Genomic DNA, 13,512 nt, shown 5'->3' with positions numbered 1-13,512 from the left:
GTTTTGGGGAAGTGTTAGAATTTAGGGCTCTACAGCTCTGACTGCAGAATTTTTGTACCTATGTTCAAGGTCTGACTAGAAGGGCCAGAGGCACATCCAAATCTGGCCCAGTCTAGAAATGAGTCCTTCAGCAAGTACATAATTAATCCCATAGCATATGGCATGCCAGCCTTCCACAGGGATTGCAGGATAATCAACACATAGTGGGTTGAGGTTATCTCTTAGGATGTTGTGGACAGAGTCCTAATACCTGTCCCCAATACTGTCATTACATCCCACAGAGATCGCTTTTCAATTTTCTTTCTTTCTTCTGAATTTTAGATGCTTTGCTTCTTAATTCACAGCATTCATCCCGAGTGGATTCAGAGTTTAAAAACCGATGATACATTTTTGCTTGTTTAGAACTTCTGGGAGAAGCAGAAAGAGGTTGTTAACTGAGGTAGTGAATAATGTATCGTTTGACATTTTTCACTTAAAGTGGGCTAAACTACATCAACACATGTGCACATATGGGCACTATGGGGGGTGTCAGGGGAAGAAGGGGGGGTAAGTGAGCCCAAGTCTGGCCAGATTTCCTCCTATGCTTTGGACAGGTGGACAAGGAGGGCCGCCAGACGTTTTCCACTCGGCCCTGGGTGGACATCTAAGCCACTGACCCCACTTGATGGGGGGTGGGGATGGATAAGGGGCAGCCCCCAATACCAGGGGCCCCAGGGAGACACCCTCAGCCCTGGGGATATGGGAGAGAGGGCTGAGGGAGAGAGATTCCTACGCAGGCGAAGTCCGGTCCATGCCTGGATCACAGGAGGGCTTTCCATCAGGAGATTAGAAATGGCTCTTTAGGAGAAAGCCTATCGTCCAAGCACAGAGAGCCTTGATCAACAGAGACAGTCTATGGTTTTAGAGCTTTATTATAGACAGGAAGGGGGAAAGAGAGAAGGTAAAAGGAAGAGAGACCGGCCATGGCCAAGAGGAGAGAAGGGGGAAAAGGAGGGAGAAGAAAGGCTAGAGTAAGAGGTTAGAGATAGTGAGGAGAGGAGAGTAAGAGATTGAGGTGAGAATGAGGAGACAGTGAGGTGGAGCCAAGCTGCCCCTCTTATGGTGGGCTGTTATCTTGTTGTTGATAGGTAACTGGGAGGAGTCTAGCCTGAAGGTCAGAAGCTTGGGGCATTGTCTATGTGCCTACTAGCCACACGCTTCTCCTGTGGGGGCTGTGGGGGCAGTAACTTCGACAGGAGCCTTGAGTTCGGGAGACATGAGGGAATGCCTACCATCCCATGTAGGTGAATTATCACCACCAGGTCCACACCTCAACTCGACTGGAGACCAGACTGTCTGTGAATAGCCCATTGCCCCACATGCACACTGTCATAGAAGGATTCAGTGTGTATATAAATTGATTGTAGATTGAAACAACAAAGTTTCAGGGGAAGAGCAACAACGAACACTAGTACAGGGCTAGGGCTAGGGGTAAGGTTGGAAAAACAGGGAAGACGTTTCATAATCTCAGCTGCATCTCACTGCTGGGTAATGTGCACATATAGCCACAGCTTTGTCTCAGCAATTACATATGGGGACACTGAGTCACCAAAAAATGCTACTAAATAGGAGGCCATAGTTCAAGCTCATTTATTCTTAATGCTATGAGCTCCACTTCTTTTGCTTTCCTGGTAGCTGCTATTGTATCTCCCCTTTTCTTTAACCTGAACTATTTTTTAAAAGATTTATTTTATTTAATATTTTATGTTTATGAGTACACTGTAGTTGTACAGATGGTTGTGAGCCACCATGTGGTTGCTGGGATTTGAACTCAGGACCTTCAGAAGAGCAGTTAGTGCTCTTAACCGCTGAGCCATCTCACCAGCCCCCTAACCAGAACTATTATCATTTTATTTAAATAACAGGTAGTTTGAGATACATTAGGCTTGTATTTTTTATAGCATTTTAAAATATAATCTCTAGAAATCATAAACCCTTCCCATGGACGCTTCTTCACATCCCTACTAAGTATATCAGGGGTGTCAGGACCTGCAGATCACTGTGGCCTTAGTATTGGTCAGAGGCCTCCAGAGAAGCAGAGCCAGATATGGGTATGCTTATGGATACACTTACACACTTACATGAAAATGCCTGCACAGAGAGAGAGAGAGAGAGAGAGAGAGAGAGAGAGAGAGAGAGAGAGAGAGAGAGAGGAGAGAGGAGAGAGAAAGAAAAGAGAGTACATGATAGACTAGGGTTATGAGGCCCATGACCACTCTGCAATTGAGTCAGCAAACTAGAAGCTCAAGGTGAAAGAGCATACAGCTTCCACTCCAGTCTGGAGGTCTGTGGTCTAGGAGACTTAGTATACTAGTCCAGCCTACATCCCACTTGCATGGGGACCTGGCAGGGCAAGTGTTTTAGTTCCTTCTGTTGGGTATTTAGGAGGACAACTCTGAAGTCCAAAATCAAATGTTGTCAAGCAAGAAGGACGTTTTTCCCCTCAGAGGAGTACTCAACCTTCCTGTTGTACCCCATTCCTACACCTTCTTGCTGATTGGATAGGCTCATCCACACTAGAGAAGGATTATTTCTTTACTCTCTTGACTGATACACATTTTTATCTCATAATGGAGGAGCTAGAGAAATTATTCAAGGAGTTGAAGAGGTATGCAACCCTATAGGTGGAACAACAATATGAACTAATCAGTATTCCCAGAGCTCATGTCTCTAGCTGCATATATAGCAGAAGATGGCCTAGTCGGCCATCATTGGGAAGGGAGGCCCCTTGGTCTTGCAAACCTTATATGCTCCAGTACAGGGGAACACCAGGACCAAGAAGTGGGAGTGAGTGGGTAGGGGAGCAGGGCGGGGGGGTATAGGGGACATTCAAGATAGCATTTGAAATGTAAATAAAGAAAATATCTAATAAAATATGTTTTTTTTTTTTAAAAAAGAAGGATGCAGAACTGTCCAACAGTTAAAAAAAATGCCATCATTGAAACACCAATTGCCTGGGAAACTGTTGGGTCACTCAAGTTGACTTTTAAAATTAACCATCGAAGACTCCCATCAGATAAATGTTTCCTATAAAATATGTGTGAACTCAAGACTAGGAAATTAGAATGGGCACTTCAAGCATAGGATCATAGACTCTTCTTGTTGAGTATGGTGTACACTGATTTGCTTAGGTGTACTAAAGAGTTTTATGTGGAGCAGCTTTGTACTGTACTGTATTATACAATACAATACTATACAATACTATACTATACTAGCCTGAGATCCTAGGAACAGGATTTTGTACTTATTGGATAGCAAGGAGAATAGCTGGGTCTTCACAATTGGTAGTTTAAGAAAACATGGTATTGATATACCCAAAGAGGAGGCTTTGACCACAAGGGTATGTTGTTCTTCTCTGTTGTTATTCCCCCCCACCCCTCAAAGGTTGGGTAAAGCTCAATGAGCATAGTCAGGAACCAGCACACCAGGAACAAATTTAAAAATCTAAATAAAGAGAGTAGTCTGTCAGCATGGCAAACCAATGGGACCTCACATCTAGTTGCTCAGTGGTGATATTGGACAACCAGGTTACCAAAGGGGTCCTCTGCATAGGAAGCTAAAGCTGGAAAGGGTTTGCATTTCCTTTCCTTTCCTTTCCTTTTCTTTTCTTTTCTTTTCTTTTCTTTTCTTTTCTTTTCTTTTCTTTTCTTTTCTTTCCTTTCCTTTCCTTTCCTTTCCTTTCCTTTCCTTTCCTTTCCTTTCCTTTCCTTTCCTTTCCTTTCCTTTCCTTTCCTTTCTTCCTTTCACTTCCATTCTTTTCCTTTCTTCCTTCCTTTCTCTTCCATTCTTTTCCTTCCCTCCTTCCCTCCTTCCCTCCGTTTCTCCTCCCCTCCCCCTCCCCTCCCCTCCCCCTCTCATTTTGTTTTATCACAGTCTCACTATGTTTCTCTGGCTGTCCTCGAACTCAATATATAAACCAAGCTGTCTTCAAATTCTCAGAGGTCTGTCTATCTGCTGGCATTAGAGGTTTGTGCCCCCACATCCAGCTTCTTTCCTTTTCAAAGAAGTAAGTAGTTGAAAAGTACAGGGGTTTGTACAAGGTGATGTGACCTCAAAACAGATTAGATAAACATTCCTTGCCCACTATTGTCACATCGTCTATTCCAGGCTCTGGGCACAATATTATTATTCCCCATTTAGGTGTCATTTCTTACAAAGCATTGACTTTTTTTCCCTGTGTCTTACAGATAACAGAGTTTAGTTACAACCAAATGGGCCCAGTAATGGCCAGAAATGGATTCAACAAGAATGCCATTTTTTCAGCTGGACATGGTGGTGCACACCTTTAATCCCAGCACTCGGAAGGCAGTGGCAGAGGCAGAGGCAGGCAGATTTCTGAGTTTGAGGCCAGCCTGGTCTACAAAGTGAGTTCCAGGACAGCCAGGGATATACAGAGAAACCCTGTCTCAACCCCCCCCCCCAAAAAAAAAAAAAAGAATGCCATTTTTCATAAGTACACAATTAAAGCTTTTAAATTTTATAAACAGGTTTGTGGGTCTGTGAGGAAAGGAGAAAGAAGATGGGAATGGGTCTTGGTGACAGACCTGATTTCTGTGTTTTCCTGTGCTTGCACTTTGACATAGCAAAGGACATGGGCAAGGAAGTGGGAGATGCCCTGTGTCAAAGTTACATCAGCAGAAGCCAAGGCATGTGGCCACCTGCTTGCTCACTACAGTCCTATACTCAGAACATCTGTCATTTTAGTAGCACCTTAAATTCTATCTGCAGCTCCTAGCTCTTTGTGTTTGGATTTCTTATTCAAGCCTCCAGCCTCATTGCTATGTTACCATTCTTGTCCCTATTTCACAGAATAGATTCAAAGTTCAGAGTATTAAAGCAAACAGCTATCCCCCTTTGCTACATTTTCATAGTCCCTCAGAATCTTGTGTCTTCAGAGCTTCCTGAATTCTGTGCTTATATTCCTAATTTCTTTCATGTAAGAATTGGCCCTCTCCCTCTCTGGCCCAAAAACTTGGAACTCAGTCCCTTATGTCTGGTCATGGCCAGGTGTGGCATCAAGGATAGCTTATTTCCTGCTGATTCACTCTGAACTTTTATACTGCCTTTCTCCCTGTCTATATGGGAATAGTCTGGAAAATTAAGGTACTATGTGTACCAAGAACCCCTGTTAGTTACCACATGCCTTGGGAGTCTGCCTTCTCCTACTAACTAGATGTTCATCTTTCTTTACCCTACTGTAGGCTCCATGTTCACTAAGTATTTTAGCTACTTGCCTAGTTTAGTTAGTTTTGTTTTTTTTTTCATTTTTTTGTTGTATCCCATCACCTTAAATCCTCTGTTTATCTGAGGATGACCCTCAATTTTTGATCCCCCTAAGTGCTGGGGTTATGGGTACTCACCAAGGCTATGTGCATCAAAGGAGGCTAAGGAACTCACACTTGTAAGATAAGCCCTAGTCCTGAGCTGTTTAATTCACTCTATGGAAGGAAATACTGAGGCTGACTTAAAAAGCTGTGGAGGGAGCTTGTAATTAATCAGCCCAGTTACAGTGCACCTATGATTCACCTGTGATTTCATGTCATCTGGAGATTTTTTTCTTAACCTTTTATTTGTAATTCAGAGTAGTGGAATTCAGTAAGCCCTGTTTGTTGCATTGCTAGATCAGTAGAGTATTCAGTTAACCCTAAAATGATTTGGGGCCAAATAAAGTAGTAGATATCTGTAAAGGATATCAAATATCCTGGGCTGAGGCAATGCAGCATGGGCAGTACAGGTGAACATGGCGTGTGATTCATGGCCAACTTTCATTATCAAGCTTTATGAGCCTTCCTGGGACAGTTTGGAATCAGAGATTCCGGGGGGTGGAGGCGAATATGGGTTGTAGAAAAACAGAAGTTCATTTTAGCAGACTAGGGAGATGGTCATTCTCCAGTCATAAGAGTTATAGGTTGGAAGCCACTAGATATCTGCCCACTGCCTTGGACCTGAGGTGTCATCAGAGTGAGAGCAGGAGAAGAGACAACTTCAGGTGTGTCTTATGTCTCTAGAACTACAAATAATCAGCATTCATTAGGTACTGAGTTCATACAATGAGATATGCGAATTGCCTTTGGGTAGTGGTATTTTTCAGATTTAAAATTAAAAAAGGAATAGAAAATCAAATGGTCAGCCTTGAAACATAGAAGAAACATTATACAGGCAGAGGAGGGCTTCCATTGGGAGGTTATGCTTTCAAAACAGGGTTTGCAAGGTGGTTTAGGAATTCACCTAAGAAGAATGTCATGTATTATCTATCCTCTTTTTCTTTTGAGTTCTTCTATATTCTCAAGCTCCCCATCACAAAGGAACCTTCCATTCCTCCTTATCCATACATGTTTTGTGATTTTTTTTTTTTGTTAAAATGTTCACTTGCAAAAGTGTCATATGGAGAGGAATACATTGCATTTAATGAGGGATGGTATTAGGAATGTGTTTCTCTACATAGTATCTTGATTTTTTATCAGCACTTAAGCCATTCTGTTCTCACTTTTTTTCCTATTTCAATATGGATGCTGTGACTTGTCATTCATGCTCCCATCTGCTTTCCTGCTAAGCTGTAGGATTGTGGTAAGAATATGGGAAGGTAATGCTGGGATTCCTGGAGGTAAATTTTCCACTATAACACTTCCTTGGTCTTTCCTCCTCTAGATGGGAAACCCGTGTCTCTGTCTCCCCTGGAGTCCCAAGCCCACAGTCCCCGGTACACAGCCTCCAGCCAACGGGAGCGGGAGAGCCTGGAGGTGCGTGTTCGAGAAGTTGAGGAGGAAAACCGTGCTCTGCGCAGGCAGCTCAGCCTGGCTCAGGGTCAGAGCCCTGCTCACCATCGTGGGAACCACTCCAAGACCTACTCCATGGAGGAGGGGACAGGGGACAGTGAGAATCTACGGGCTGGCATTGTGGCAGGTAACAGCTCTGAGTGTGGGCAGCAGCCGGCTGTGGAAAAGTGTGAGGTAAGGAATACCAGAGTTGGAAGAAGTGACTCTTTTTTTCCTTTATTATTATTAATCATTCCATTTGTTTACATCTCAAATGATATTCAACTTCCCAGTTATCCCTCTGCCACCCCTCATCCAATATCTTCCCTCTCCCCTCCCTTTTTGCCTGTATGAGCGTGCTCCCAACCTATCCACACTCTCCTACCCCACTACTGCTCCAGCATCTCCATACTCTGGAACATCCTTCCTTCTACACTCCATATGGTCTGTAGGTTGTATCATAGGCATTGTAACCTTTTGGGTTAGCATCCACTTATTAGTGAGTGCATACCATGCGTGGATTTTTTTTTGTGTGTGTGTCTGTATTACCTCACGCAGGATGATATTTTCTAGTTCCTTCCATTTGCCTGCAAATTTCATGAGGTCATTGTTTTTAATCTCTGGGTAGCACTCCGTTATGCATATGTACCACACTTTCTGTATCCATTCTTCTGTTGAAGGATAGCTGGGTTGTTTCCAGCTTCTGACTATTGTAAGTAAGGATGCTATGAACACAGTAGAGCATGTGTGCTTGTAGGTCTCAGTTTCCCAGTATGTAAGGCACATAGGCCCAGTCAGTTCTACTGAGGACAGAGTATGCCAGTTGAAATAGTCACAGAGGTCCACCTACTCACAATGGAAAAGTGATGCAACCTCATCTTCCACTAAGAGGAATGCCAATTTAAAACGGCCACAGTAGGTATTAAAAACCTGGAAAAATCAATGGATGGTACCATCTGATGAAAGACCACATCTGCAGGATGCATCTCTATTATTCTGGTCCTTGCCTTGAGTTTCCTTTCTCAGGTAGTCACATAACTACAATATGAGTTATCTTATAAGGAATAGCTGATGTCATGCTAAATCTTTTACAAACCTACTGGTCTCATGCAGTATATTTTCTTCTTTTTAAAAATCAATAACCTATGGTGAATCAAGGCCACATGGTTATTTTAAAGTGGTACAACTATAAAGGTTGAGCCTGAGTATGAAGCTGCATGGTTGGCTTCCAGAACCTTGGCCGTGAACTACTGTGCTTATGCATATGCTTATCTATGACTCAGGACATCCAGATTCCATACTCTTAGCACTGGACATCCAGTCCATATTGTATATCTGAAAGGTATCTCAGCTCCAAAGGGTGAAGAGTAATCCATCATGATATATAGTCACATTTAACTGTGGACATTCTAGCATGAAAGTTTGATGAGGCAGCCAGATGGTCATTGCTTGGTATTGTGAAAGAAGTGAAAACAATGCCTCTTAATCATACCTATACTTGTACATTTTGCAAGCCCTGTGTACCAGGAACTACACTTTGTGTGCATAGGCCAGTGCGGCCTACCCTCATTTTATAAATGAAGAAGTCAAGGCTTAGCAAGTCCACTCAGCACAAAAAATGTGCTGATTAGATGAGATTAATATATGTGTAGATGAATGCATGCATGCATACATACACACATATATTATGTTTTGGTTTTTTTGAGACATGGTTTCGTTGTATAGCCCTGGCTGTCCTTGAACTCACTTTGTAGACCAGGCTGGCCTCAAACTCAGAAATCAGCCTGCCTCTGCCTCTGAGGTGCTGGGATTAAAGGCATGTGCCACCACCACCCGGAGATATATATAAACAAAGCACTCATAGCATGGTAGCTTTTTAACCATCATTAAGTAAACAGTTCACAGGTATGAGTATTATCATTCTGTTATTCTAGTTCCTCAACCATCTAGAACTTTCTCATTTTCCATAAGTGACCTGTTTACATTAAAGAATTCCTCAGTTCTCCCTGCTACCAACTTCACATCACAAATATTTTAGTTCTGTCCATGAATTGTTTACTTTAGATACATATGTATGCATTTGTCTTCCTGTGACATGATTTTCATCATGTTATAAAGTCATAAATGTCTATATGTAGCACATAGTAGTGTTGTTTTCTTTTTCAAGATTAATACTTTCTCACATTAATTTTATTTATCCATGTATCTTTGATTGAACATTTTGTTGATTCTGTTTCTTAGCTATGTGTCTAATGATGCCATGACTGTAGGACACATGATGAATACATATCTTTTCTTTATAGCTTCCCATTTTTGAGGGCATACACAAAAGGATGACATGTTTCATGTAGCAATTCTATTTTACTTTTTCTTTTTCTTTTTTTTTCTTTTCTTTTTTTACATTGGATATTTTCTTTACTTACATTTCAAATGTTATCCCCTTTCCCCATTTACCTCCCTCCCAGAAACACCCTATCACATCCTCCCTCCCCCTGCTTCTATGAGGGGGTTCCTACACCCACCCATCCACTTTTACCTCCCCACCCTCAATTCCCCTTCACTGGGGCATCTATATAGCTTCATAGGACCAAGGACCTCTCCTTCCATTAATTGACATTGATTGACAAGGCTATCCTCTGCTACATATGCAGCTGGAGTCATGTGTACTCCTTTGTTGATGGCTTAGTCCATGGGGATTCTGGGGGTTCTGGTTGGTTTTTACTGTTGCTCTTCCTATAGAGTTACAAAACCTTTCAACTCCTTCAATCCTTTCTCTAACTCCTCTATTAGGGACTCCACACTCAATCCAATGGTTGGCTGCTAACTTCTGCCTCTGTATTTGTAAGGCTCTTGCATAGCCTCTCAGGAGACAGCCATATCAAGCCTCTGTCATCATGTACTTCTTGGCATCTACAATAGTGTCTGGGTTTGGTAACTATATTGGATGAATCTTCAGGTTGGATAGTCTCTGGATGTCTGTTCCTTCAGTCTCTGCTCTACACTCTATCTCCATATTTGCTCCTGTGAGTATTTTGTTCTCCTTCTAAGGATCGAAGTACCCACACTTTGGTCCTCCTCATTGAGCTTCATGTGGTCTGTGAATTGTATCCTGGTTATTTGGAGCTTTTGGGCTAATATCCACTTCTCAGTGAGTGCATACCATGTGTTTTCTTTTGAGATTGCTTTACCTTACTCAGGATTATATTTTCTAGTTCTATTCATTTGCCTAAGAATTTCATGAATTCATCTTTTTTAATAGCTAAGTAGTACTCCATTGTGTAAATGTACCACATTTTCTGTATCCATTCCTCTGTTGAGGGACATCTGGGTTCTTTCCAGCTCCTGATTATTATGAATAAGGCTGCTATGAATATAGTGGAACATATGTCCTTATTACATTTTGGAGCATCTTCTGGGTATATGCCCAGGAGAGGTATAGGTGGGTCCTCAGGTCCTATGTCCAATTTTCTGCGGAACCGCCAAACTGATTTCCAGCTGGGTTGTACCAGCTTGCGTTCTCACTAGCAATAGAGGAGTGTTTCTCTTTCTCCACATCCTTGCCAAGGTTAGTTGTCACCTGATTATTTGATTTTATCCATTCTGACTGGTGTGAGGTGGACTCTCACTCAGGGTTGTTTTGATTTGCATTTCTTTAATGAATGCTGATGCAAAAATACTCAGCAAAATTCTTGCCAACCGAATTCAAGAACACACCCAAATGATCATTCACCATTTTCAAGTAGGCTTCATCTCAGGGATGCATGGATGTTTCAATGTACAGAAATCCATCAACATAATCCACTATATAAACAAACTCAAAGGAAAAAAAACCCACATGATCATTTCATTAAATGCTGAAAAAGCATTTGACAAAATTCAGCATCCTTTCCTGTTAAAAGTCCTAGAAGGATCAGAAATGCAAGGCCCATCCTTAAACTTAGGAAAAGCAATATACAGCAAACCAGTAGCCAACATCACACTGAATGGAGAGAAACTTGAAACAATCCCTTTAAAATCATGGACTAGACAAGGGTGCCCACTCTCCCCCTAGCTAGGGTAATTACACAAAAAAAGGAGGTCAAAAGCATACAAATTGTAAAATAAGAAGTCAAAATTATCACCATTTGCAGATGATGTAATAGTATACTTAAGTGTCCCCCAAAATTCCACCAGAGAACTCTTAAAACTGATAAACAACTTCAGCAAAGTGGCTGGATATAAAATTAACTCAAACAAATCAGAAGTCTTCCTCTATTCAAAGGATAAACAGGCTGAGAAAGCAATTAGGGAAATGACACATTTCACAATAGCCACCAATAATATTACATACTGTGTTGTGACTCTTTCCAAATGAAAGATCTGTATGACAAGAACTTCAAGTCTCTGAAGAAAGACATTGAAGATCTCAGAAAATTTAAGGATCTTCCACACACATGGGTTGGCAGGATTAATATATTAAAAATTGCCATCATGCTGAAAGAAATCTACAGATTCAATGCAATTCCCATCAAAAGTACAACTTAATTCTTCATAGAGGTAGAAAGAGCAATTTGCAAATTCATTTGGAATAACAAAAAACCCAGGATAGTGAAAAGTATTCCCAACAATAATAGAATTTCTGAGGGAATTGCTGTCCCTGACCTCAAGCTGTGTTACAGAGCAATAGTGATAAAAACTGCATGTTATTGGTACAGAGACAGGCAGGAAGATCAATGGAGTAGAATTGAAGACCCAGAAATGAACTCACACACCTATGGTCACTTGATCTTTGACAAAAGAGCTAAAACCATTCAGTGGAAAAGACAGCATTTTCAACAAATGGGGCTGGCTGGACTGGTGATTAGCAAGTAAAAGAATGCAAATTAATCCAGTCTTATCTGCTTGTACTAAATAATAGAATGAGAAGCTGATAAGATTTAAAAAAATTAATCTAGAAAGACAAAAAAGAAGCATATGGAGAACTCAACGTTTTAAAGCAAAATAGTCAGCAAAACTGACTATAAAAAAATAAACTGCAGAGAACAAGCCTTTTTTTAGATTCAGGGAAAAGCACTGAAGACAGACAGGAGGGAACCTGATGTACAGGGGCATGATGCCTGGAAGAAGAGACAGGCTTCCTAGAAGAGAGGTATACTGGAGGAAGACTGAAATTTGAGCAGATACAGCTTAGACCCTTTAAATCTCAGAAGACTTAGGAAAGAACCTGGCTTTTCCCTGGAGAAGAAACCAGAAGAAATATTCTTTCAATGTTCAGTGGAATAAGTTCAGAGTATGCAGACTCCCACTAGCAGTAAGATTTACTACATGTAGTGTGAATATGGAGAAGCTAGACCACTTATGCTCACTGTTGGTGAGGAAGTAAAATGGTATAGATTCTATGGAAAAATCCTAGAGCAGCTGATTGAAAAAGTAAAATAGAATGAACATTTCTTTATGGGCTTCTCAGACATTAGATATTCCTCGGTTGAAAATTCTTTGTTGACATATGTAGCCTATTTTTTAAATAGGGTAATTTGGTTCTCTGGAGTCTTAACTTCTTGAGTTCTTTGTATATATTGGATACTAGCCCTCTATCAGATGTAGGATTCGTAAAAATGTTTTTCCAATCTGTTGATAGCCTTTTTGTCTTATTGACCATGTCCGTTGATTTACAAAAGCTTTACAATTTTATGAGGAACCATCTGTCAATTCTTGATCTTACAGCATAAGCCAAAGGTGTTCTGTTCAGGAATTTTCCCCCGGTGCCTATATGTTCAAAGTTCTTCCCTACTTTCTCCTCTGTAAGTTTCAATGTATCTGGTTTTATGTGGAGTTCCTTGATCCATTTAGACTAATTAATTTTTTTAAATCTTATCAGTTTCTCATTCTATTATTTAGTATGCATAGTCCTTCCTCATACTCTCCATATGCACATCTCATAATCTGCAGATGGCCAAGTGTCATAGGAAATTCCATGGTTGCTTATAGTCTATAGACAGCTTAGTCTATGCTTTATACCATCTGAAGATGGTATGCAATGTCACCATAAGCTAAGTTTTATGGAAATATTTGTTACATTGTGGTATTCTGAAAATAATAACAAGATAAATGGACTTGTTTAGTCCAAGTGCACATTCTTATTTAGGCTATACCCTATCTGCTGCTGTATGTAGATTTTACAGGTGTGGAATATTCTCAAAGCAGTTTATTCAGGAACATAACTATGTGCACTAAAAAGATCCCCTGACCTCTCTTGGCCATCCCCTTTTATACCCTCTAGTCCACTCCCTATCACCCTATTCCATGTAGGCACAGTTCATTGGCACAGAACTACATTTGTCACATCATCTGATCTTTCGTCGTGGTGCATCTATGCAGTCCAGTTTAATGGACATGGCTATCTTGAGGGATATGAGGAAGTCAGTTGTTAGCCGTTAGACTTGGCGGCAGTCCTGGGCGCCATGTTGGGGCCGCGGCCAAACCCGCTCCTCATAAGGCACCATCCAGAGCCAAAGTGGGAAATATTAGTCCTGACAGAGGCTGACAGAAGTTGACATCTCAGATCCCACTGGTGCCTCCTGTTGCCTTATCTAACCAGAAGTGGAGTGAAAGGAACCTGGTTTTGAAAGACCCCCGAAGGGAGCCCCCCACTCTAGTCTCGGGAAGGACGCGCACCCAGCAGGACGCAGAGACCGACTTGCTGTAATCACACGAGGAAGCTTTATTGTATGCGAGATGA

General features: G+C 41.4%; 1 protein-coding gene across 9 annotated transcripts in view; it reads left to right on the top strand.

Moving 5' to 3' along the window:
• The window catches only part of Large1 (LARGE xylosyl- and glucuronyltransferase 1), a 385,957-nt gene that overhangs the window by 166,826 nt on the left and 205,619 nt on the right, over positions 1–13,512 (top strand). For all 9 annotated transcript variants that reach the window (XM_021218836.2, XM_021218837.2, XM_029531875.1 and 6 more), the window contains one exon: positions 6,688–6,989. In XM_021218836.2, the coding sequence (XP_021074495.1) occupies positions 6,688–6,989 (302 nt within the window). The remainder of the gene's footprint in view (positions 1–6,687; positions 6,990–13,512) is intronic.

This window comes from Mus pahari, chromosome 19 (assembly GCF_900095145.1).
Source record: "Mus pahari chromosome 19, PAHARI_EIJ_v1.1, whole genome shotgun sequence".
In the NCBI taxonomy this organism is placed as follows: Eukaryota; Metazoa; Chordata; class Mammalia; order Rodentia; family Muridae; genus Mus; species Mus pahari.
The sequence above is the reverse complement of the archived record's forward strand: the minus strand, read 5'-3'. Positions and strand labels throughout refer to the sequence as shown.